General features: G+C 41.6%; 1 protein-coding gene across 1 annotated transcript; it reads left to right on the top strand.

The window, feature by feature from the left end:
• Nucleotides 1-502: 502 nt before the first annotated feature.
• LOC115481939 (olfactory receptor 1019-like) lies at nt 503-27,633 on the top strand. Its single transcript, XM_030221429.1, has 3 exons — nt 503-1,098; nt 10,168-10,173; nt 26,703-27,633. The coding sequence occupies exons 1-3, from the start codon at nt 503-505 to the stop codon at nt 27,631-27,633; spliced, it is 1,533 nt and encodes a 510-aa protein (XP_030077289.1).

Here is a 27,633-nt window from a genome sequence, read left to right as displayed (position 1 = left end):
AGGGATAAGCACAAGAAGATAGAAACCAAGCACAGCACATCAATTAAGAACAGCAGTGAAATAATTTTCACTTCCAAAAGAGATGGAGGAGGAGGAGGTATCTTGCATAGAGTAGCAATTACAACACAGATCACCTTACTGGGCAGACTTCATGGCCCAATTCAGTCTTTATCTGTCATCAATACTATGTTACTATAGACGTCTTGGGGTTTTTAAGTCCTATATCAAAGTTTTCCCAAAGAGGAAACTCCTGGACTGGTTTTGAAAAGACAGCCAAAGAGAATTAATGCATCTCTTGGTCATGCTAAAATGTCTGCTGGTTTCAGCTATAAATAGGTACCAAAAATGGCTTATTACAATGGAAGATGTACTAGTTTAATAGATATGTATGTACTGTATATATTTATATATATTTTTATATTATATTGTGTCCTACTAGGAAGCCTTACAAGAGAAGAATAAAATTCCAAAGTTTTCATAGAAGAAAACATTCAATCACCCTATGGATATCAGGAATCATTCTTCGGTGACTGAGTTCATTCTCTTAGGACTCACCGATGATCCAGAACTACAGATTCTGCTTTTCATTATCTTTTCATTTGTTTATATCATAACAATATTGGGCAATATTGGCATGCTTGTGGTCATTACTACAGATCCTCAGCTTCAGACTGCCATGTACTTCTTCCTCAGACATTTGTCCTTTGTAGATCTCTGTTACTCAACAGTTATTGTCCCTCAAACACTAATCAATTTCCTGTCAGAAAGAAAAGCCATTTCATTTCTTGGCTGTGCAGCTCAAATGTTTTTCTTTGTTGGAATGGGAGCCTCAGAAGGACTGATACTTGCTCTTATGTCTTATGATCGTTATATTGCCATATGCAACCCATTGCTTTATACTACTGTAATGACAAATAATATATGTATTCTGTTGGTAAGCGGTGCCTATTTTGGTGGATTCCTCAATTCCCTCATACAAACAGCCAGTATCTTCAGTCTATCCTTCTGCAGATCCAATAAGATTACTCATTTCTTCTGTGACATTCCACCCCTCTTAAAACTCTCCTGCTCTGACACATCACTGAATGAAATCTTACTGTTCTTTTTTTCAGGCAGTATTCAGGTTGGAACTCTGCTGGTCATCCTGATTTCCTATGCTTTCATCCTCTGCTCCATCCTGAGGATGCCCTCTGCCACAGGCAGGCACAAGGCTTTCAATACCTGTGGCTCCCACTTTCTCTGTGTGACTTTGTTCTATGGCACCGTGATTTATATGTACATGCGACCCAGTTCAAAGTACGCAATGGACCAGGACAGAGTGGCATCTGTATTTTACACAGTTATCATCCCCATGCTAAACCCCCTGATCTACAGTCTGAGAAATAAGGATGTGAAAGCAGCTCTGAGAAAAGCCATAAGGAGAACATTTGATACCTCATATTAGTTTTGTCACAATAACTTTTGTAATCACAGATCATGTCAGGATCATATTATTTCTTAATATTATAGGGGTCCTTTTACCATTCTTCTCTAGCAGCAGGCGTCATTTTTGCTGTGCACTGCGGCCCTTTTTACCGCAGCGGAGAAAAAGACTGAAAATAGCCATGACCATTCAGTAAGATTGCTCTTACAATGTGGCCATGTGAGGGGGAGCACTTACCACCACCTATCGAGATGGCAGCAAGCGCTCCCACGCTAACTTAGCAGTATCCAGGTAGCGCGTGGTGCTGCCTGAGTACTGCTGGATTAGCGTCATGCAAAAATATCAAGCCCTATTTTCCCCAGCACAGAAAATGGCAAAGCACTAGGGCTGGAACTACTGCTGACACCCATGTTTGGCTGGTGGTAGTTCCAGATTAGCATATTTTAAGCATGCGTTGGGCTTACCGCAGCTTTGTAAAGGGGCCCCATAATTTAAACTGTATCCCAGACTGTAAATGGATTAGATATTTATCTTTCATATAAAATTAAACATGGACAAAGCTGGAATTTTGGAGTAATTCTATATATTATGCCATAAGTTAGGTGCCAACTTGATTCCTATCTTTTGGCATGAAAACAGTAACGAAGAGTATTTAAGCACCAAAATGGGAGTGAAATGGCATTTAGATATGAAAGTGCACATAGACACAATTATGTTAATGAGGGTCTGATTCATTAACTGGCACTGGAAAAAATTGTCACTCAGTGCTATTCTCTAAAGAACACTCCTGGCTGAGAGTCCTTTATAGAACGGTGCACAGCACTGATTCCTGCACCCAACTTTGGGGGTCATGACATACACCTGCTGAAATCTGGTGTACACCCTCAGGCATCCCCAGTGTTATGCTATGCTATATGATTCCTATATTCCGTGATTCAAAACAGATTCTAAGTGGATTACAAACTGAATTGATTTGCACTTTTCTGACAACTGACAAGTCAGATATGACCCATGAACTGCATAGCTAAACCAGGCTCAAACTTAAAATGCCTGAGCTGCATATTTCTTTACTTTTTGCTGAAGCTATGAATACAAGGTCATGCTGATCTAGCAAGGAGTGCTCTTCCCCATGGTGCCACTGACTCTAGCTCAGCAAGGACACAAAGAATATGTAAACAGTTTGAAAGAGAAGATGTTTTTGAGGTGTCTAGACAAAATAGAGATAAGACCTGGGTCTTGGAAAAATTCCTGTAGCAAAGTGGAGACTGCAATCTTCTGTGAAAGAAACCTTGGACTTCTGTTTTTCATAAACATTTAGATATTATGATAGTGTTTTTCCATTTTATGTAAACAATAAAGTAAGACAGAAATTAGCTGAGTAACACAGAAAATAGCTGAAATTGCAAGGTTGTATGATTTGGGAGGGAATTTCCATTGTGCAAAAGAGTATATAAATGGCTGCTGTATTATGTTTAGTCAGAGGCGGAGATGATTAACTGAGTGACTCTTTACCTCAGTGGTCTCTCTTCCTCTCATAAGAAATACTTATTTGTTACTGTCTGCTTTGTTGTTATCTAATTTGGTCAGTAATAAAGACTTTCCCCTTGGAAGGAACATAATCTCTGTCTTCTCTGTTTCCTCTGTCCACTGTATCTTGGGGTGGGTGTAAGGAGGCAGAAACCCTATTTGCCCCATAGGTCCAAATGGTATATTTCCTATGGTAAGTAGAAATATATCAGAGAAGGAATTCCTATATATTATAGCCCTTCCCTGAGACTAAGTAGTTATCAGAGGGGACTATGGACTCCACTATAAACAAACAATAAGTCCTTCTTCTGGAGAATTTACAATTGCATATCTAATACATTGAAACTAAAAACAAAAACCATCTTTCTCATCATGTGCGTATCTAAAACATTAATTACAGTTCCATATCTAATACATTGAATCTAAAAATCATCTTTCCTATCAAATTCATTGAACCTAAAAAACATCTTTCTCATCAAACAAAAAAGACTTCTGAGTCTATCCCCTTTCACCTTCATCCTATGCCCCCTCATTTGAGAGCTTCATTTCGATAGAAAGAGACTCGCCTTCTGTGCACTTACGCCATGTAGGTATTTAAACATTTCTATCATATCTCCCCTCTCCCCTTTCTTTAAGTGTTTCCCCATACACTTTACATCAAGCACCACTGAACATTTTAGTAGTCACCTTCTGGACTGACTCCATCCTGTTATATCTTTTTGAAGGTGCGGTTTCCAGAATTGTACACAATATTCTAAATTAGGTCTCACCAGATTCTTATACAGGGGTATCATCACCTCATTTTTCGTAATGGCTATCACTCTCCCTATGTACAGAAGAATCCTTCTAGCTTTCGCTGTCACCTTTTCTATCTGTTTGGCCACATTATGTTCATCACATATGATCACACCCATGTCCTGTTCTTCTTTCATTCACAGAAGTTCTTCACCTCCTAAACTGTACTGTTCCCTTGGGGGTTTTTTTTATTTAGGTGATTTTAATATTTTACACAAGCTTTAATCTTGTTACAAGCAATGCAAGACAATAAAGAAAAAAAAAGAAACCCCATATTATTACATAAAAAATGTCTTCCTTAGACCACATAATGCGGGGGGGAGACAAAGAAATTTCAGAGAAAATAATAGGAAAACTTAAAGAATAGGTTAAACACCTTTAAACCACCTGTTTCTTCTATAAGCCTTAGTTCTATTATCACTTGACTATCTTTTTCAGGTCTATGAAGACTCAGTTGTTTCGGTACAAAGAAAACATACTTAATACCTAAGTATTTTATAATACATTTACATGGGTAGGCAAGTAAAAAGGTTGCACCCAAGGTTCTTCCTTCTTTCTTGTGTTACTTTTGTAACATCAGGAAAAATCCATAGTTTTTTACCACAAAATTTCTGGTGAATATTTTTAAAGAATAACTTTAGAACTGCATTATAGTCTTATTCAAAAACAAAAGAGATCAAAAGAGTAGCTCTATTTGTTACCTCAGAGAATGAGTCTTCCAAAATTAAGGATAAATCCTTAAATTCATCAGATGTTTCTTGTTCCAATCCTTCCAGATTGTTCCCTTGGTTTCTTTTTGAAGGAAGAAAAAAGATCTTATTTATAGGAGGTATATGTTGAGAGGAATATTTAAAATTTTCAACCAAAAATTTTCAAATAAATCCATGGGTGACATTCCTGTCGGCTTTGGAAAGTTCAAAATTCTCATATTTAGACGTCTGTTATAGTTCTCAATTTGTTCAATTTTTTGATGCATATTGGTGTTATCTTTCATCACAGCTAGCACATTTTCCTTATTTTTTTCTGGCTCTTCATGGTTATTCTTTACTTGATCCTTAAAATCCTGTTCTAATTTACCAAAAGACTTAGAGAGTTGGCCCACTGTAGAAACCAAGTTTTTTGTTTCTTGCATTGATTCAGCAATCATAGCATGCATTTTTTCCATAGCCTTCCAAAGCGTTTCAAGTGTTACCACCTTGGGAGGGTCTAAAAAAGCTGACCCTCTCAAGCTCTCGTCCACTGCTGCCTCATGCTCCGAGAAAGAGCCCTCTCCGTTGACCACAGTACTCCCGACTTCCGGGTCTTGCTGGTCAGCTCGCTTCTCGCGCATTACAGCAGGGCAAGGTGGTATTACAGCGTCCGGAGGAGACAGAGAAACTTCATGTCCCAAGGACTCTGAGTTCCCTGCCTCAGGATCCAGCGAGACCTCAACTCCGGTAACTTAAGGTGGGCGCCGGACCGCAAATTCGTCAAGTGTTCGCTGCCTCGGGGAAGAGGTAAGAGCTGGGGAGGGTAAGGATGTTACAGTCCCCTTTCTCTTGGTATGCAGCATAACAGCAATAAAGGAAAACTTAAATAATGCACGTGATCTGCACAGTACGAGTTTGCTAAGTTCAGTGTACTGGCGCCATCTTGGATCCACCCCCCAGAATTCCGACCACCGTTCCCTTGGGTTTTAGCAGCCCAAATGCATGACCCTGTATTTTTTAGCATTACATTTTAGCTGCTAAATTTCAGACCATTCCTCTAGCTTTGCTTCCTCATTTTATCCCCACCATTTTTATTTTATTTTTATTTATTTGTAGCATTTGTATCCCACATTTTCCCACCTATTTGCAGGCTCAATGTGGCTTACATTTGCCGTAATAGCGATTGCCATTTCCAGGTAACTGAGTTACATATGGTATTACGTTAAGGTGCATACATACAAGGTGACATACATGGAGCATAACATATATGAAGCAGATCATGGTATATATATACATCATGTACATACATATAAGGTAAAGAAGAATAGATAATGGTATTGTATGAGGTTCCTGAACAATAGGTTGGATTGTAACATACATTAGGTCATTGTAAATAGATCTTATTCAGTTTAAGCTTTAGGGTGGTATTGCAATGCTGAGCAGTATCTGGGTACTGATGCTGAATATCTGGTTTATTTTCAATGAACACTGACTGCCAGGGTTAAATATTGGGTCCATTGTTTTCATTATGTACTTTGCTTTGAGATCCTGTGGAATAGAAAGTGAATAATCAAATTGAAGAATAACAACCTAAACTAAAGTAACTGCTCTCTGCTTCCCCAGCCTTAAATGATGTATCTATACATATCTCTGAGGGACTAATTCAAATGATTCAATCTTTCTTCTGGGAGCCCGGTGTTTGTGATGTCCACAATATCATTTGTTCCCTCTAGAATGAAATCATGAACAGTCATGATGATGTTCCTCATCAACCTTGCACTGATTAGTTCTTCATGTCTATTGCCCTAATTGTAGATAATTGGAGTGGAGGAGTGGCCCAATGTTTAGTGCAGCAGGTTGTGACCCTGGGAAACCTGGTTCAATTCCTGCTGCCTGATGGTCAGCAGTGGGTTGAGATCCTGGGGAACCATCTCCAAGTAACCCTGTGCAGGTCACCTAGCCCTCCATTGCCCCAGGTAAAATATATAATTTAGATTGTGAGCCCATTAGGGACAGTGTAAAGTACTTTTAATAGAAATTGTAAACCATGTGGAGGGGCAATTTGCGATTTGGACGTCCTTGCAAAACATCCAAATCCAGGGGCGGTGAAACCTGTATTTTCGAAACAAGATAGATGTCCATCTTTCGTTTTGAAAATACTGTCAGGGACGTCCAAATCCTTAAATTTTGCCGTCCCTAGATTTGGACATCCCTAGACATGGACATTTCTGATTTTTGTTGATTTTCGAAACCAAAGACGTCCATGTTAAAAAGGACCAAATCCAAGCCATGTGGTTGTGGGAGGAGCCAGCATTTGTAGTGCACTGGTCCCCCTGAGGTCCCCCTGACATGCCAGGACAGCAACCGGGCACCCTAGGGGGCACTGCAGTGGACTTCAGAAATTGCTCCCAGGAACATAGCTCCCTTACCTTATGTACTGAGCCCCCCCAAACCCCACTACCCCCAACTGTACACTACTACCATAGCCCTTACGGGTGAAGGGGGCACCTACATGTGGGTACAATGGGTTTCTGGTGGGTTTTGGAGGGTTCACTGTTTCCTCCACAAACATAACAGGTAGGGGGGATGGGGCTGGGTCCCCCTGTCTGAAGTGCACTGCATCCACTTAAACTGATCCTGGGACCTGCATACTGCTGTCATGGACCTGAGTATGACATCTGAGGCTGGCATAGAGGCTGGTACAAAATATTTTTAAAGATGTTTTTTGAGGGTGGGAGGGAGTTGGTGACCACTGGGGGAGTAAGGGGAGGTCATTCCCAATTCCCTCCGGTGGTCATTTGGTCATTTCGGGCACCTTTTGTGCCTTAGTCATAAGAAAACAGGTCCGGATGAAAACGTACAAGTGCTCGTCAGGGACGTCTTTGTTATTTTCGATTATATTTTCGAGACTGCAGACAAAGCGGTCTCCGCTTACAATGCCGCTCTCTCCTCTGCTTTGGACACCCTCCCTCGCTCCATCCACCTCCCGTCCCACAAAGCGTACTAGTCCCCAGCCTTGGCTGACCCCTTGCATCCGCTACCTTCGCTCCTGCACCTGATCCGCTGAACGCCTCTGGAGGAAATCTCGTACCTATTCAGACTTCCTTCACTACAAATTCATGCTATCCTCCTTCCATTCCTCCCTATTCCTTGCAAAACAGGACTATTAGACCCAATTGACCAATTCTCTCAGCTCCAACCCTCGTCGTCTCTTCACCACCCTTAACTCCCTCCTCAAAGTGCCCCCCGCTCCAACTCCCCCTTCACTCTCTCCTCAATCACTGGCTGACTACTTCCGCGACAAGGTACAAAAGATCAACCTTGAGTTCACTACCAAGCCACCTCCTCTTCAGCCTGTAGCCCTATCCAACAACCAACCAACCATGGCCTCTTTCACCTCCTTTCCTGTGATCACCGAGGATGAAACCTCCCGCCTTCTTTCCTCCTCGAAATGCACCACCTGCTCCTCTGATCCCATCCCCACCAACCTACTTAACACCATCTCCCATACTGTTACCCCCTCCATCTGTCACATCCTTAACCTTTCTCTCTCCACTGCAACTGTCCCTGACACCTTCAAGCACGCCGTAGTCACACCTCTCCTAAAAAAAAAATCACTTGACCCTACCTGCCCCTCCAACTACCGCCCCATCTCTCTCCTACCCTTCCTCTCCAAAATACTTGAGCGCGCCGTTCACAGTCGCTGCCTTGATTTTCTCTCCTCTCATGCCATCCTAGATCCACTTCAATCCAGCTTTCGCCATCTACACTCGACAGAGACAGCACTCTCTAAAGTCTGCAATGACCTGCTCCTCGCCAAATCCAGAGGCCACTATTCCATCCTTATCCTCCTCGATCTATCCGCTGCGTTTGACACTGTCAATCATGATCTACTTCTTGCCACATTGTCCTCTTTTGGGTTCCAGGGCTCTGTACTCTCCTGGTTCTCCTCTTATCTCTCCTACCGCACCTTCAGAGTACACTCTCATGGATCTTCCTCCACTCCCATCCCACTATCTGTTGGTGTTCCCCAGGGATCTGTCCTTGGACCCCTTCTCTTCTCAATCTACACCTCCTCCCTAGGCTCACTGATCTCATCTCATGGTTTTCAGTATCATCTTTATGCTGATGACACCCAGCTATATCTCTCCACACCAGACCACCGCTGAGACCCAGGCCAAGGTATCGGCCTGCTTATCCGACATTGCTTCCTGGATGTCCAACCGCCACCTGAAGCTGAACATGTCCAAAACCGAGCTCCTCGTCTTTCCACCTAAACCCACCTCTCCTCTTCCTCCACTCTCCATCTCAGTTGATAACACCCTCATCCTCCCCGTCCCATCTGCCCGCAACCTCGGAGTCATCTTCAACTCCTCTCTCTCCTTCTCTGCGCATATCCAACAGACTGCCAAGACCTGTCGCTTCTTCCTCTTCAACATCAGCAAAATTCGCCCTTTCCTATCTGAGCACACCACACGAACTCTCGTCCAAGCTCTCATCACCTCTCGCCTTGACTACTGCAACTTACTCCTCACCGGCCTCCCACTTAGCCATCTATCCCCCCTTCAATCCGTTCAGAACGCTGCCGCACGTCTTATATTCCGCCAGAACCGATATACTCACATCACCCCTCTCCTCAAGTCACTTCACTGGCTTCCGATCAGATACCGCATACAATTCAAGATTCTCCTCCTTACCTACAAATGCACCCGGTCTGCGGCTCCTCACTACCTCTCTTCCCTCATCTCCCCCTATGTTCCCGCCCATAACCTCCGCTCACAGGACAAATCCCTCCTTTCAGTTCCCTTCTCCTCCACTGCCAACTCCAGGCTCCGCTCATTCTGCCTTGCCTCACCCTTTGCCTGGAACAATCTTCCTCAACCCCTACGCCAAGCCCTCTCCCTACCCATTTTCAAATCTCTGCTTAAAACTCACCTCTTCAATGCTGCTTTCGGCACCTAACCTTTTTTGAAATATAGTATTCCCTATCAGACGGACTCTATACTTGTTTTTAGATTGTACACCTGTCTTTTAGATTGTAAGCTCCTTGAGCAGGGACTGTCCTTCCATGTTAAATTGTACAGCGCTGCGTAACCCTAGTAGCGCTTTAGAAATGTCAAGTAGTAGTAGTATATGGGTCAAGGATGTACAAGTATTAGGCATGCCCATGTCCTGTCTTCGTTACGCCTTCAACACACCCCCTTGAACTTTGGCCGTCCTTGCGACGGAGTACAGTTGAAGACATCCTAAATCGAACTTCGATTATACCGACTTGGACGTCCCTGGGAGAAGGACGTCCATCTTCTGATTTATGTCGAAAGATGGACGTCCTTCTCTGTAGTGTTTCAAGTGCTGAAAATCAATAAATACAATATACAAAAACTATAGGGTTGATATTCAGCCAGCAGCAATCAGTGTTTTCTTTAATGCTGATCACCATTGCCAAAATTATGCCCAGATATTCAATGTCAAGGCCATGACCAGGAACCAGCACTAAATATCCAAGGCAGTGATTGAAGCCAGAAGGACGCTAGGCAGCATAGAGAGAGGCACAACCTGAAGATGAAAGGTCTTTGGTGAGGTCTCACTTGGAGAACTGTGTTTTTAGAGGACGTATCTCTCTATGGACATAAAATGACGATGTGGTTCAGAGGAAGTCAGCTAAAATGGTGTGAGGTTTGCACCATATGAGAAGAGACTTGAAGGCCAGAATATGCCCATTATACTCTAGAGGAAAAAGTGCCAGGGGTTATATAATACAGATGTTTAAATACGTGGAAGGTATTAATATGCAAGCAGATCTTTTTCAGAGATGGGGAAATGGTACAATTGGAGGACATGAATTGAGTTTGCAGAGTAATAAACTCAGGAGTAACATCAGGAAATACTTTGGTAGATGCCTAAATAGCCTGCTGAGGGAGGTGTTGGGGACAAAAACAGTGACTGCATTCAAAAACATGTGGGATAAAAACACAGATGATCCCTAAATAGAAAGAGGACGGAAAAAAAGAATTGAAATAATCTTCACACCATAAAAGTCCTCAACTGCTCTCATTTACTATGTAACAGTACTGTGCAAAACAAAATAAAACAATAGAAATTAAAATGTTTCACTTTTTCCCAGAGTTAAAGAAGTCCAATCTGTTCAGTGTCATCGAGTTGCTACCATAAAAAGTCAGAGCTTAACTTTCTTTCAAAACAGGCAATAATCAGAAAGGTCTCTCGCCTAATTCATTAAGTTATTCTAGAGTATGGATTCCACAAAGAAGAATTCACTTTGCTTAGCTGATTCTGGATGAATATGCTTTACTCCAGGAACTTCCAACATTACTGCTTCCCGCAAAAACTGAAGAATCCCTGCAGGAACAGTAATGCACCAACATATTCATAAGAAAAGCTGGCTCCAATCCATGGATGACCATAAAGACCAGCAGGGCATGAGCTGTCATTTGCAATGACATGAGAAATATAAATGACATATCGTATGCAGTGGCGTAGCGAGGGCAGCTGCCACCTGGGGCGGTTTGCCGCTGAGCACCCTCCACAGGTTCAGCATGACACCCCCCCTCGGCGCATCAACCCCCCCTTGGTGCATCCCCCAAGCCCCCCCTTGGCGCATCAACCCCCCCCCCCCCCGGCGCATCACCCAAGCCCCCCCCCCGAGTGCATTCTTGCTTGCCGTGTGCATGCCGCTGGGGGAGTGTCGGTTCCGCTGGTTCCCTGCTCCCTCTGCCCCTGAACAGAAAGTAACCTGTTCCGGGGCAGAGGGATCAGGGAACCAGTGGAGCTGACACCCCCCCCCCCCCAGCAGCGTGCACCCGGGGCAGGCCGCCCCCACCGCCCCACCCTTGCTACGCCACCGATCGTATGTCACTATGTGTATAACAATTAAAAACAAGTAGAAAAAAAACAATAAAAGAAGTAAAGGATCTAAATACCATATATCAAAATTTGTAGAACAATTCTAAATACAAATTATGGCAAACATACAGGAAATACAGGAATCAAAATCTCTGATTTTCAAAAATAAGGAGGAAAAGACCTCATTAAGACCTTAATCAACAATATTGGGGCTACTGGAGGGGCATAATCGAACGGGGCTGGCCATCTATATGGGCGGCCATCTTTAAGGCCGGCCCTGTAAAGCGGCGTCCCGACCGCATTATCGAAGCAAGGTGGCTAGCCATCTTTCGTTTCGATAATACGGTCGGAACCGGCCAAATGTCAACATTTGGGCCGGCTTTATGTAACCAGGGGGTTAAAGAAAAAAATATATACTTACCTGGGGGGAGCTCCGGGCTGGAGGTGGAATCCCAAGCGGGGATTCCGTAACCTGGGAAACAGTGATGCTGACAGTTGGAGAGAGTGAGTTTGGGTCTCAGGGAGAGAGGAAGTACTGCGCTGAGTGTGGGTGAGAGAGGAGTGATTTGGGTGGAAAAAGAAAGGAAAAGTTATTTTAAGGGAAGTTGGGATAATTGAAGGTGGGAAGGGTCTAGGAGAAGTGTTTGTTTTGTGAGGGAAGAGCCTTTTCTACAATTTGTGTGTTTGAAGGGGTTGGTTAGTGAAAGGTTTGTGAAAGAGGACAATCAAAATGTAATTAATGTGAGAGGGAGGTTAAGTAGCGGGGTTGAGTAGGTAGGTATAATACATTTTTTTTTTTTGGGGGGGGGAATTATACACTGAACAGGAAAAAGAATTTTAAAGGGATGTGAGTGTAAATTGGGAGCAGTGAGGTGGAATGTTCAGAGCTGTGCTGCTGGTAGAATGTTGGGGCTGTGCTGCACTGCTGAGAGAGACCAAACACTCTGATTGAGGTTAGGGAAGATAAATCAACAGATAGGCGCTGGATAGTAAGGGATCTTTATTTATTTTGATTTCATTTAAATAGAGTCCACAGTTCCGCTGTCAAAAGCACCCCCTATTAGAGGTCCTTTTAAGAGGAAAGTAGGAAAAGTAAGGTTTTGCTTCCAATTATTTTAATTAAGAGTGAGGTGTAGGAGGAAGACCACAGAAAGAGTGAAGGAAACCGGACATCTCATGAGCTCCAACGCAAGCAAGTCTACATCCGGGGAAAAGAAAAGAGAAAACTACTACAGCTAAGTAACTGGTGACATTAAGCAAAGGAAAATTAGTAAAAAAAAACTTACACAGCTATACATGAGAGAAAATAACAAAATATACTTACCCTAAGTTCTTGGAAAGGAGACGTAATCGGAAACCTGTGGAAAGAGGAAAAATAATACAGGAAGAATCAAATTCTTGTTTTGGAAAGTAAAAGTTAAGTAGCTAATTAGAAGAAGCTAGCAAAGGGTTAGGGGTTCAAAAGCACTTATCTGATGAAGTTTGTCATGCTGTGTTTGGGAGTTTAACCTGTAAAGAAGAAGAAAACATGTGTTACTGATTTTGCTGTTTATTGTGGGGTTCATTCATTATAAATTGCTGTAAAAAGTATTCAGTAAATTTTCATTCTGCTTAAAGGTAATTTTTTTATTACCAATAAAGTAACGTGTACATTATTTAACATCATTGTGTTTGGTGCCATTGAATTTTGGGAAGACAAATATCTAAATCCTAAATTTAGGTTTTTTTAATCTCCCGCCCTTTGAGGATGGGAGACGTGGTTAGTGTCTCTGCATCACTACCGGTGTTCTGCAGTGTGTTTCCAGAACTTGGTCCGACTACTACTATCCGATTCTGGGAAATACTCAGATTTCACCCGGAACACCGGGGGTACATGTTAGATTTAGAGATGGCCAGCTTTGGTTTTCACCCATAATGGAAACTAATGCCGGCGATCTCAAACCTGGCCAAATGCAAGTCATTTGATCGTGGGAGGAGCCAGCATTGTAGTGCCTGGTCCCACTGACATGCTAGGACACCAACCGGGCACCCTAGGGGGCACTGCAGTGGACTTCACAAATTGCTCCCAGGTGCATAGCTCCCTTACCTTGGGTGCTGAGCCCCCCAAATCCCCCCCAAAACCCACTCCCCACAACTGTACACCACTACTATAGCCCTTAGGGATGAAGGGGGGCACCTACATGTGGGTACAGAGGGTTTTGGGGGAGTTTGGAAGGCTCTCATTTACCACCACAAGTGTAACAGGTAGGGGGGATGGGCCTGGGTCCGCCTGCCTGAAGTGCACTGCATCCACTAAAAACTGCTCCAGGGACCTGCATACTGCTGTGATGGAGCTGGGTATGACATTTGAGGCTGTCATACAGGTTGGCAAAAAATGTTTTGTAATTTTTTTTTTTGCGTTGGGAGGGGGTTGGTGGCCACTTGGGGAGTAAGGGGAGGTCATCCCCATTCCCTCCGATGCTCATCTGGTCAATTGGGGCACTTTTTTGAGGCTTGGTTGTAAATAAAAGGGACCAAGTGAAGACGGCCAAATGCTCATCAGGGCCGGCTTCTTTTTTCCATTATCGGGCGAAGACCGCCATATCGTAACCACGCCCCAGTCCCGCCTTCTGTACCCTGCCAACACGGCCCCTTGAGTTTGGCCGGCTTCCGCGACGGAAAGCAGTTGAAGTCGGCCAAAATCAGTTTTCGATTATACCGATTTGGCCGGGTTTAGGAAATGGCCGGGCCATCTCTCGATTGTGTCGAAAGATGGCCGGCCTTCTCGTTCGAAAATAAGCAGGTTAGCCACCTTTCAATGTTATCAGTCAAAAAGTCATCATTGGTCTGGAAAACCCCCAAAGAAGTTGTCAGGTAGATCAAAATTTCTCTAAACTTTAATTATCAATCTAATTTTCTACCAACAACAAAAATAAAAAAATGATACTTAGCTTAAGTTGCACAGCAAAATAACTTCGCTATAGGGTAGATATCTGTAGTTCCACAGGGTCAAAATCTGTAGAAGATCATTTCTGTGGGCATTCTCTAACAATTTGCCATAACGCCAAACATTCTAATGTGGTAGGCAAAAGTCCCGACAGGGACCCATTTCACAAAGGCTTCTTCCAGAAACCTTGCCGATTACCTTGATGACCTATCAGCAAAACAAAACCATTCAAAACAATCAAAATTGAATTTGATTGTTTTGAATGGCTTTGTTTTGATCTACCTGACAACTTTTTTGGGGCGTTTTTTCTAGACCAATGATGACTTTTTTGACTAATTATTATTATTATTATTACATTTGTACACCGCGCTTTCCCACTCAAAGCAGACATTGAAAGGTGGCTTTGAGCACCAATATTGTTGATTAAGGTCTTAATGAGGTGTTTTCCTCCTTATTTTTGAAAATCAGAGATTTTCATTCCTGTATTTCCTGTATGCTTACCATAATTTGCATTTAGAATGTTTTTTTTCTCTTAAGCCAATAATGGTCCTTTCAAGTGACTGCATATTTCTGGTTATTATTACTCTTTTAAAACAATGGGCGTTATACAGAAGATGATTTCAGACAATGACTGTTGGCCCTCTCATACCAAGATATCTTCTGGGCCTATCCAGTGGTTTCCAGCTCCTTTTTTTCATGATTACTACTTAAAATGGGTTAAGGTAGAAGAACTTTATTCATCCCTCTGGATTTTGGTTTACAGTAGAAACCTATCCAGTGCTTTAGCCTTTGTCTGACACTTTTAGCTGAGAGAAGCTCTCGAGATTGTGTCTCGGGAGTCTTGCAACCTCATTATAAAACTTAGCATGATCCAAGCAACATAACAGAGGCATGAAGAGAGATATGTTCTTTTATGAAGAGAGATATGTTCTTTTTCCTATTTTCTTTTTTAATAAGTATAGCAAGATAAATAATAACAATCTAGTATTAGATGTTTAAAAAAAATTAATAGCACTCTGACATCACATCTCCATGACCACTGCTTCCCAGGTTGGTGAGTAAAGCTCTGTATTATTCTCACAAATGCTTGCACAGAACAGTCTAATGGTTAGAGCAGCAGAGTGAGAACCAAGGAAGCCAGGGTTCAGATCCCTCCTGACTATCCTTGTGATCTTGGGCAACTCACATCACTATCCATTGCTTCAGCTTCAAACTTAGATGAGCTCAGTGAGGCTGAAAAGGAGCTATTTTTCTTGAAAGGCAACTTGTGGTCATCTCATGCTTGAGAAAGCAAGCGATCAAATCCAAAGTCCTATCATAGCATGCATTCTTTACTCTTAACACTTCTTAGATTAACTGCACTTCATAACATTGGAGCTATCAGCTGAGTCACAAAATTTACTCATACAGTATCTTCAGATGAGAATAGATACATTTTCAGATACTTGCATTTTTATTTATGGTTTGGCAAAAAGTGTGGCTTTTATCCATTTAATATTAAGACGTATATAAAGATAAAGCTACTTGGCTGAGTCTGCCCTATGACTGAATTTATTCAATATATCTGGAACCTCTTGTGGTATGATTTTTTTGACTCTAACAATGGTCTTACTAATCTTGGATAGCTTGGGATAATTACTTCACATGTCTTACAAGAAATATTCTTTTGAATACCTAATAGATTTTTAATCAAGGTTAAAAATGCTAAAGCAGTATTTCAATTAGTACATCAACCACATTAATTTGTTCAGAATTCACTGACTGGATCTAAACTTAGTAGATTGTAAGCTCTTTGAGCAGGGGACTGTCTTTCTTCTACGTTGTGCAGCGCTGCATACGCTTTGTAGCGCTATATAAATGCTAAATAGTAGTAGTAGGTATATCATGGGTTTCATAGCTATCTTAATGGATATAATGTTGATCTGATACAGGTGAGATAATTTTCATTGGGGTCTAATGTTCTTATAGTGCTAGAACATCCATGTGTGATTGGGTTTCCCTTCACTGTGGCCAGCATTTGATTTAAATGCCAGTCACAATGATTTTTTTTTGTATAGTCAGGTATGTAGAGGAATATTTTTGATATGATTTCTAAATCTGACTTTGGACGATTTGCTGTAATGTCCATTATTCAAGTGGTGAACATAGTGGTTTCAAACCAGAAAGCATCTATCTTTTGTTTTGAAAATGACCAAGTGAAAAACGCACAAAACAAGCCATTGGGACATATAAGCAGCCACTGTTTTAATAGACTGGCCACATAAACATCCCAGCAGAGCAGTTGAGCAACCTATGGGACACTGCAGTGGATTTTCAGATAAAAGGTCCCAGGTACACATCTCACCATTACCTCCTTATATTGTACAGTGAGCCCTTCAAAACCCACCAAAAACCTACTGTACCAACTGCACACTACTACAATACCCTTATGACTGCAGGTGTCACCTATATGTGGGTACAGTACGTCTTTGGTGGGTTTTGGAGGGCTCACACTTTCCATCAAAAAGTGCAACAGTTAGAGTGGGATATGGGTCTGGGTTCCTTTCTCTGCAGTTCAGTGCACTGACCACTAGGCTACTCCAGGGACCTGCTTGCTGTTCTAATAAGGTTGGCCATAATATCTGAAGCTGTAATAGAGGCTGGTATGTACTGTTTCTGTCACATCTTTTGGGGGTGGGAGGGGGCCATTAACCACTGGGTGAGTAAGGGGGGGGGTCATTCCTTAATCTCTCCAGTGGTCATTTAGGGCACCTTTTGAGAGGCATAATCGAACGTTGCCGGTGAAATAGATGGCCGGCGATCTATTTTGGCGGCGGTTTAGCCCGGCCAAATGCCAGAGTTTGCCGGGTTTGAGATGGCCAGTTTTGTTTTTCAGCGATAATAGAAAAAAATGCCGGCCATCTCAAACCCGGCAAAATCCAAGGCATTTGGTCGTGGGAGGAGCCAGCATTTGTAATGCTCTGGTCCCCCTCACATGCCAGGGCACCCTAGGGGGCACTTCTAAAAATGTTTAAAAAATACAAAAAGCTCCCAGGTGCATAGCTCCCTTACCTTGGGTGCTAAGCCCCCCCAAATCCCCCCCAAACCCACTCCCCACACCTCTACTCCATTACCCTTATGGGTGAAGGGGGCACTTACATGTGGGTACAGTGGGTGTTGGGGGGTTTGGAGGGCTGAACACTTAGCACCACAAGTGTAACAGGTGGGGGGGGGGGGGGACCTGGGTCTGCCTGCCTGAAGTGCACTGCACCCATTAAAAACTGTTCCAGGGACTTGCATACTGCTGTGAGGGACCTGGGTATGACATTTGAGGCTGGCATAAAGGCTGGCAAAAAAGTGCTTTATTTTTATTTTTTTTCTGTGGGAGGGGGTTGGTGACCACTGGGGGAGTACGGGGAGGTCATCCCCCATTCCCTCCAGTGGTCATCTGGTCAGTTGGGGGACCTTTTTGAGGCTTGGTCATGAAAATAAAAGGACCAAGTAAAGCCGGCGAAATACTGCTTAACGCTGCTTTTTTTTTCCATTATCCGTGAAAGCCGGCCATCTGGTAGCCACGCCCATGCCCGCCCATGTCCCGCCTTCGCTTTGCCGGTGACGCCCGGTGAGGCGACGGGAAAGCGGCGATGCTGTCAAAAAAGCCGCTTTCGATTATACCGATTTGGCCGCTTTTGAGAGATCGCTGGCCATCTCCCGATTTATGTCGGGAAATGGCCGGTGATCACTTTCGAAAATGAGCAGGTTTGTGACCTAGTCATGATTGAAACAGGTCTAGACCAAAACATCTAACTTTTAGACCTGGACGTTTTTGCTTTGTTCCATTATGGCAGAAAAACATCCAAGTGTTAGGAACATCCAAGTGTTAGGAACACTCAAATCATGCCTCAACATGCCCCCAATATGCCCCCCTTGTGATTCGAATGTACTGTCAACAAACTGCATAGAAAAACATCTTAAAATGGGTTTTGAAAATAGTAGTTTGGAATTTTGGGCAAAAAAGATGTCCAGATACCACTTTGTGATGCTTTTTGGATATTTTCCTGTTTTGAAAATGAGCCCCTTAGTGTCAATACACATATACCGCCCAATGCTGAATGTCCAGGTTCACATAACCAGTGGCAGTTATCTGTGTATTGGTGATATTCAGACCACTACCAGGATAATTGGATAGAGTTAGGGCATTTTTTTCCTCTTCTAATTGTAGTTGGGTGGTTACCTGGTAAGCAGACTGAATATCACTACAAAACATTCTATGCAGATTACACCCTGTTCTATCCTAGCTCTACCTGAACAGCATGGGGAGATCAGAAAGGATTTTTAGGAGCATTATTTGGATGGGTTATATTCAGAAATGATAGGTGATTTAATTTTATTTCCAAATAATAGGACTGGCTTCAGAAGCTCGAAGACATTATTGCTTGACTTTTCCTCTCTTAAGGGAATGAATTTGAAAGTAACATGGGAACGTAATTTTTCATTCCAGTGAGAAAGAATATGGAATAATTTATCAGTTGAAATTCGGTTGACTATTATCTTATTTTGAAAGGGTCTTAAAACATACTTATTTTCATTTTATATAATAGTACGTATTGAAGTTTGTTAGTTTACATTTTTGTAATTCCTTCTAACTGGAAGTGGAATACATGGAATAGAATAGAATTATGCTGCTGAAAATTGGAGTAAGGCCTCAGTAAGCCAGACATCTAGGTAGCAAATGGTTCCTATCTGTTTGTATGTTATTTACTATAGTGAATAAACCTTGAGATAAAGATTTCCTGTCTGATCTGCTGTTTTCTACCATCCTATCTGGTAAGTCCTGCTGAATGCCAGGCCTATAGAAAATTCTAGCAAATAGGTCTGAGCAGCCCTTCCTCTTGCATTTGATCTCCGACTTTCATTTCATTTCTTCAAAAATTTAGATCTTTTTGTACAATCCCAGGCTTTCAAGAGTCCTTTCATGCAGAGGTTAGTTTTCTAACAGTTGACCTCATTTAGGAGGCCAAGTAAACACCTATTGAAATGTCAATGTGTTTTTATGAAGCCTGAATTTAGGCATCAGCAACTGCCTAGGATGGCAAATTTTGAAGGCACCAAATACTAAGGCATCTTTCACCATACTTGCTTAGCCCATATTCTCCAGGATCTAAGGTTTATGGTTTATTAGCTTGATATACTAGACTTCCTCAAAAAAATAACAAAGCAGTTCACAATTTAAAAGCAAGTCATTAAAATCACAAAAGAAAAGAAAGTCAGTATTTCACAAGAAAAGAGTACAGAATAAGTGAATATCAAAGTTAGAGATAGTAATAATAACAACAGAAGACTGACAGAAAAAGATAAAGGACACATAAAGAATCGCTGGAGTCAGTGGATCCTGGCAGAGAAGAGCCATGTCGAAGTGCGGGTTGAAAGTCTTCTCTAATAAGTTGGTCTTCAAAAGTGATGTAAATCTGGAAGAGAATGACTCAAATTGAATGTCTTGAGGAAGGGAATTCCATAAGGAAGGCGCTACAAAAGAAACATCTTTGTTTTTTGTCGATTCATAACATTCTCACGCTGACAGTATCCAAAAGCATAAATCTTCAACGGAACAAAGAAGTCTAGATGGAGAGTAGTGTTACTCTCTTATCTTGCCTGTGGGCAACCAAATTCAGGCCTGGTCTTCATAAAGTATGAGAACAAACTTTGGCTATTGAAATTGTGGCTACACTGCACTTGCACTTGTCACCAGGTAGAAATGTGTACAGGTGGAGTGCTGTAAAGGTGTGCATTTTATAATCTGAACGTACATACGGTCTGTGCCAGAGCCGGTGGTGGGAGCCGGGACTGTTGGTTGGGAGGCGGGGATAGTGCTGGGCAGACATATACGATCTGTGCCAGAACCGGTGGTGGGAGGCGAGGCTGGTGGTTGGGAGGCAGGGATAGTGCTGGGCAGACTTATACGGTCTGTGCCCTGAAAAGGACAGGTAGAAATCAAGGTAAGGTATACACAAAAAGTAGCACATGTGAGTTTATCTTATTGGGCAGACTGGATGGACCGTGCAGATCTTTTTCTGCCGTCATCTACTATGTTACTATGTTGTTCTTCCAGCCATACTTCAATCCAACTCTTCCTCTGAACATGCCAACACTCCTGTCACATAAGTATGTGACTAGCTGCCACAGAGTGTACTTACATGGGGATTAATTTTATAAGAGGCCTGTAACGTGCAAAAGATCCTTTATCAAATCACCAATGGTGGCAATTATGATATTTCTCAAAGTGTACAAGCCTTGAAGTATGCAGGCAGAAGTCATATAGTTATGCAATATTTCCCCGGGCAACGGATAGGTCGAGCAGGAAAAGGGTGAGCCATTCTTAAAGCATACTTTTTCACAAAGCATTCCCTTCTGCTCCCCAGTGATTATAATAATTCCTTCCTCGTGGCCCCCTATGGTGGAATTGCCTTTCACACAAAATGCCTATTGTCTGTCTTTCCACTTCCCCTCCCTACCTTATGTTCTTTCCACCCTATCTTTTTAATTGTAACTGACTCTTTCGTCTCTTGGGTTTTAACTAACTTCCCTATGTAATTCAAATTTTTACCTTTTGTTTCATATTTCTGATCCTTCATTGAATTTACTTTTGTGGTATATTAATAAAGCGGGATTTTATATAAGGTGTGGCAAGCAGCGCGTGTTAAATTGTGCGTGTGGCCAATTTACGCATACTACTTAATTGAATAACCGGCCAATTAGAGATGATAATTGGCTGATAACAACATATTATCAGCACTAATTGCAATAAATAGAATTTACGTGCGTTTATTTTTAGGTGTATTCTAAAAAAAAGCACACATAAATTCCAATGTGCATAGGTGAAAAGGGAGCATGGCCATAGGAGGAGTGTGGGTGTGTCAGGGGCATCAATCAAATTTACGTGTGTTGTAATAGAATTCTGGGGAATGTACGTACATATATCAGATTTTTAGTGGCGTACATGGTCACGCCTAAATGTAGACATGTTTCCCTGATCTATGCACTATTCTATAAACTTGTCTGACATGGTTTATAGAATAGCACCATACTTGTTATTCTAACCCATCTACATATTAAATGCCATTTACCGAATCCAGCCTTACATGCATATGTACCAATTCTTACCAGCACATGCATGGACAAGGTTGCTCCTGCTTTGCAGAAGGTATAATATATGCACCTCCTACCTGGAGGGTTATATTAGAAACGTAGAAAGGTGTATTTCAAATCTGCACAGCATGTGCTATGTGTCTTTACAGCCCCCAGATGTCTTCTTGTACAGTCACCCCTGGAGTGCATTTTCACATTCACATACATGTGAAAATACCAGTAAACAGAAGGTGCTAATGTCCACCTGTAGAACATTTCCAAGTGAAAATATGTGCAGACTTTGGCTTTGAAAATTGGGAGACTGTTTTACAAATCATAGGCGCCATCTGCATATAAGAAAATGGTTTTATACATGTAAATCTTCATCCCTGTCTATGAGGCCCTTTTACTATGCCTATCACACAGTGAAAAGCACTTCTGAGGTGTACCGTGGTAGTGTGCCCATCAGCATTCGCTAATCCCACGCTAAAAAAAAATCATTTTTATTTTTTGGCGCGGGAGGCATGTCTATGGGTGGAGAGTAGGCGTGCCCTGCGCTAATCAGGTTGCATGGGTACATTATCACGCACTGCCCAATTAGCACAGAATTAGCACGTGGACTGTAATGGAAGAGATAGAAAATTGGCCATTTTGCAGCCACACTAAAAGTGGCCTCTATGCATGGGAAACCTACAAGCTAAAAGTAGCATGGGCCATTTTTTAGCGCAGCTTAGTAAAACGGTCCCTATATGAGGACAATTTTTCACTTTGGACTTCTCCAGCTCCTACAGCTTTAAAACCCCTAACACACACCCTTGCCATTAATGGACTAGACTACTGCAAGTCTCTGCTGCAGATTCCTGTTTTTCATTTGTGAGGTGACCACCTTTTGCAGAATATGTCTGTTAAAAACCTGTAGAAAACAAACATTCAGACCACGTTATCACTTTGCTGGCTGAACAACACTGGTTGCCAATCTCAAGTAGGATAGACTTTAAATGGTCAATATTCAGCCGGTAGCAGTCAGTGCTTTCTTCGCTGGCTGAATTGGTCTGGAATATTCAGAGCTGTCCCATAGCCAGGTACTAACACTGCAGCTGCTTTTTTGGTGCTCTGAACTTATCTATATACAAATAATATTCAGTGCTGTACCTGGATAACTAAACAGGGCATAGTTAAGACTGCATTATATGCAGCATAATTGAACAAAACAAAAACCTCTAAGGCTAAACATTCAACGTTTAGATCTAGACCTGATTTTAGAACAAATAAGGCAAAGAAAAGTTTCCCTAAGTAATCAGATAACCACTGGAGGGAATCAGAGATGACCCCCCTCTTACTCCCTCAGTGGTCACTGACCCCTCCCACTCCCCAAAGATGTAAATAAAAATAGTACTTACCATCTTCTATGATGGCTTCAGATGTTATTGCCAGTTCTAATAGATCAGCAAGCATGACCCTAGGGTAGTGTAGTGGTCAGTGCAGTGCACTGTAGACAGGAGGACTTAGGCCCATATCTCACTTTACCTGTGACACATGTGGTGGAAACTGTGAACCCTCCAAAACTCACCAAAAACGTACTGTTCCCACATATAGGTGAACCCTTCACCCATGGGGGTTATTTGTACAATTGGGACGGTGGGTTTTAGAGGGCTCAGCAGACAAGATAGGGAGCAATGGTAAGATGTGTAACTGGGAGCTTTTATATGAAGTCCACAGCAGTGCCCCCTAGGGTGTCCCACTGCTCTCCTGGGATGTTTGTGTGGCCATTCTCCCAAGAATGGTGACTCCTTCTACAGCCCAATGGCTTGATTTTGTGTGTTTTGCACGTGGACTATTTTTTCCCCAAAATGGACCAAAATGATAAATTCACAGAGCACAAAAATATCTAGCATGTAGCCATTTTTGAAAAAAAAAAAAAATTTGCTGTTTCAAACATTGCTATATTTTCTATTTGGAATTGGGACGTTAACTGCAAAACATCCAAATTCCAACGTAGATGTCATATCAAAAATGCCCCTCCATGAATAGCCAATAAGGCACATCCTTTAATCTTAACCATATTTAAGAATACTCAGGGGTGGAGTTTGGGAGGGGCATGAGTAGAATCACGATTTATGCTAATTGCTTATCTAATACACGAGGGCACACATACGTTAGATGTAACCCTTACACCGGCTTCCAAATAGGCAGAAATGTCAAGAGCTTCAATCTACACAGGATTTATGCCACTTTGTCCCTAGTATTTTATATCAAAGCATAGGCATCAAAGTGTCTTTATAAAATAGGTTTGAAATAGGTGTTCATTTGGACTTTACACAAAGGCAGTGTTTTATAAAATGACCCCCCACAAGTGTGATGTTCCATTATGCATTTTGGCAAAAGATTTTGTCATGTAAAAGCATGCTTGTCACATATCTAAGTCAATCGATAGTGGAGTAAGATGTAATGTGCAAAGGCTCAAGACTAACAGTGAGATGTGTGAGTGAACATGAGTTGACAACGTGTTCCATTGACTGTTGACTCCACAGAGGCAGTTTGAATCACTTTTGAAACACCAGTGCCACTTGTTGAAGTGCCCCAGCCATAACCCAATTAAAATTGATTTAGCCATGACCAAAACTGATGTGGTAGGTAGAAACCAGTTTGTATCTTTCCAGATCTACTAACAAAGTGAGCATCAGGAAATGGCAGAAGAATGGATTACTGCAAGCATCAGTACTTTCTCCAGTTCTTTTCAATTTATATACCAACAATCTTCCAGTTCCTCACTCCAGAAATGTCATTTATGCTGATGACATATTGGTTGCAAGCACAGAGTTCCAGGAACTTGAAGAATGGTCTAAATAGATGATCAGTGGTACTCTGTGATCTAGCTACACCCAGTGGCTTCAAGTGCAGAGAAATATTACTCCATCAGATTTTTACCTCTGGAGTGCTGAAACAAGTGTACTTTCTCTGATCCAATAAATACAAAAGATTACACTTTACTGTGACATTCACAACTGCCCCCCCCCCCCCAGATACCTGCTGTTGAGGAATCCAAACTGGATTCACCTTTCAGAGGTACACCTGACCATAGTCAGTCTTTAGCAGAAGAGGTGATTTCTCAAGATCACATGCAACACAGAATTTCACAGGAGTGCTCTGAAAGGGGTGAAGTTAGAGTAATCAAAATTTCTGAGTATAATTATCAAAATTTCAAGTGGGATTCTAGGAGGGATGAACAAGGCTGAAAACTTGCTAGGTGTACTGCTATGGATTTACAGCCTGCTTCACTAACACAGACTACTCAGTAATTACTGTGGATTCTTTTGGATTTGTATTAGGTAAATGAGACCTTTATTAGAGGTGCTAAAATTTAAAATGATTAAGATATATACATACAATGATTAGCTATATAACTAAAAAGAAACAATACCTATCTATAAACAATCATTACATCACTGGTCTCTACATCTAAGCAATGCTAAGAGTTCCTAGACCAGGAAAAGAAGCAATAATACACTATAAATAATCATCACTGGTCCTTACATCATCCAGGCTCTTATCATCAGCTGGGGTGGGGGGCTGTTCACAGTGAAAGCTAGGAGTTTCTTTGACCAGGAAACATGGTTCTTTGCACAATTCGTGCGTTACTCACAGATGAGCTCCCAATTTCACTGAAAGAAACTCCCCATTTTATTAGGCTTAGAACTTATGTTCAGAGCTAAAGAAAATTACAGGATGCTTCTCTGTTTAGGTAAACAAGCCATACTGTGGAAATGTAGTCACATATTTCCTAGTCCAGGTGGCCAGTCTGAACTCGAAAACAGGCCCCATCTTTCCCTTCACATAACAAATTAATTAGAACTGTGTCTTATCTTCTACATTCCAACTTATTTTCACACTATCAAAGTTAAACAATCATTTCCAAACAGAACCACTTCTAATCAAAAATATAGACCCCGAGTGCACTGGTCTGTCAAAGCAGAGTTGAAAAACAATCTTTAAAATTCACTTTTATTACACTAGGGTGACAACACTCTTAAACCAACACTTTAAAAATGGTTCCCTTACGTAAACATGTCCATCTGTGTTGAATTCAAATGATAAGAACAGACTTGGTGCTTCATAAACTAATAACATCATACAGGTAAAATCCCTTCTCATTGTGCAGATCACTGTCTTCCTGACACATGACAAGTGAATATGCTAGTGGTTGAACTGATAAGCATTGTTTATTTTCATGTAGAAAATCTATGGAAAGAAGTTTGCTGTGGATTTTATGCAATACAAAAGATCGCATTGGCTGAAAATCTGGTATTTACACATGTATATCTATATTAAGTATAGATTGCAATGCAGTGTCGTTTGGGTGTATTCCCCATTTCAGAAACAAATTATACATGTCCCAATATATGAACATCAGGATATACAGTTTCTCTCTTGTACATCTAGACTTGTAAGAAGCACTCTTTTGAGCAGACCTTTACAGGAGGCATTAAGAAAGTCACCCATCCCCTAATTCCACATTGCTTATTTCCCTCTTCAAAGAACCTTGAGACAGTCCAAAGAAAAACAAGCAAAATGGTATGGGATGTATACTGAAAGAATTATAAGATATATAAGATGCAAATTTTTAAACTAAATTGGCATACCCAGAAAAAGGACGGATTGAGGAGATAATTTTAGAAACATTAAAAAAACTTGGAAGGTAGTAACACACAAAAAACAAATTCTTTCCAAAAGGAAAGGAAGCTGTAGAACAAGATATATGAAATGTAGCTGCAAGGAGGGAGATTTCAAGCAGCATCAAGACATGTTTATTTATGGAAAGAATGGTGAATATCTGAAATGCCCTCAGTACTGGTATTCCAAAATGTGAGGGACAAGCACAAGAAGATAGAAACCAAGCACAGCACATCAATTAAGAACAGCAGTGAAATAATTTTCACTTCCAAAAGAGATGGAGGAGGAGGGAGGTATCCTGCATAGAGTAGCAATTACAACACAGATCATCTTACTGGGCAGACTGGATGGCCCAATTCAGTCGTTATCTGTCATCAATACTATGTTACTATAGACGTCTTGGGGTTTTTAAGTCCTATATCAAAGTTTTTCAAAAGAGGAAACTCCTGGACTGGTTAAGAAAAGACAATCAAAGAGAATTAATGCATCTCTTGGTCTTGCAAAAATGTCTGCTGGTTTCAGCTATACATAGATATCAAAAATGGCTTATTACAATGGAAGATGTACTAGTTCAATAGATATGTATGTACTGTATATATTTATATATATATTTTTATATTGTATCCCACTAGGAAGCCTTACAAGAGAAGAATAAAATTCCAAAGTTTTCTTAGAAGAAAACATTCAATCACCCTATGGATATCAGGAATCATTCTTCAGTGACTGAGTTCATTCTCTTAGGACTCACCGATGATCCAGACCTACAGATTCTGCTTTTCATTATCTTTTCATTTGTTTATATCATAACAATATTGGGCAATATTGGCATGCTTGTGGTCATTACTACAGATTCTCAGCTTCAGACTGCCATGTACTTCTTCCTCAGACATTTGTCCTTTGTAGATCTCTGTTACTCAACAATTATTGTCCCTCAAACACTAATCAATTTCCTATCAGAAAGAAAAGCCATTTCATTCCTTGGCTGTGCAGCTCAAATGTTTTTCTTTGTTGGAATGGCAGGCTCAGAAGGATTGATTCTTGCAGTTATGTCTCTTGATCGTTATGTTGCCATATGCAACCCATTGCTTTATACCACTGTAATGACAAACAATATTTGTATTCGTTTGGTAACCGGTGTCTATTTTGGTGGCTTCCTTGATTCCCTAATACATACAATCAGTACCTTTAGTCTGTCCTTCTGCAGATCCAATAAAATTAGTCATTTCTTCTGTGATATTCCACCCCTCTTAAAGCTCTCCTGCTCGGACACATCAGTGAATGAAATCTTATTGTTCTTTTTTGCAGGCAGTATTCAGGTTGGAACTCTGCTGGTCATCCTGATTTCCTATGCTTACATCCTCTGCTCCATCCTGAGGATGCCCTCTGCCACAGGCAGGCACAAGGCTTTCAATACCTGTGCCTCCCATTTTCTCTGTGTCACCTTGTTCTATAGCACTGCGATTTTCATGTACATGAGGCCCAGTTCAAAGTATACAATGGACCAGGACAGAGTAGCATCTGTGTTTTATACGGTTATAATCCCCATGCTAAACCCCCTGATCTACAGTCTGAGAAATAAGGATGTGAAAGCAGCTCTGAGGAAAGCCATAAAGAGGACAGTTGATTTTTTACATTAG

The sequence above is a fragment of the Microcaecilia unicolor genome, chromosome 1, assembly GCF_901765095.1.
Source record: "Microcaecilia unicolor chromosome 1, aMicUni1.1, whole genome shotgun sequence".
NCBI classification, from domain to species: Eukaryota; Metazoa; Chordata; class Amphibia; order Gymnophiona; family Siphonopidae; genus Microcaecilia; species Microcaecilia unicolor.
The sequence above is the reverse complement of the archived record's forward strand: the minus strand, read 5'-3'. Positions and strand labels throughout refer to the sequence as shown.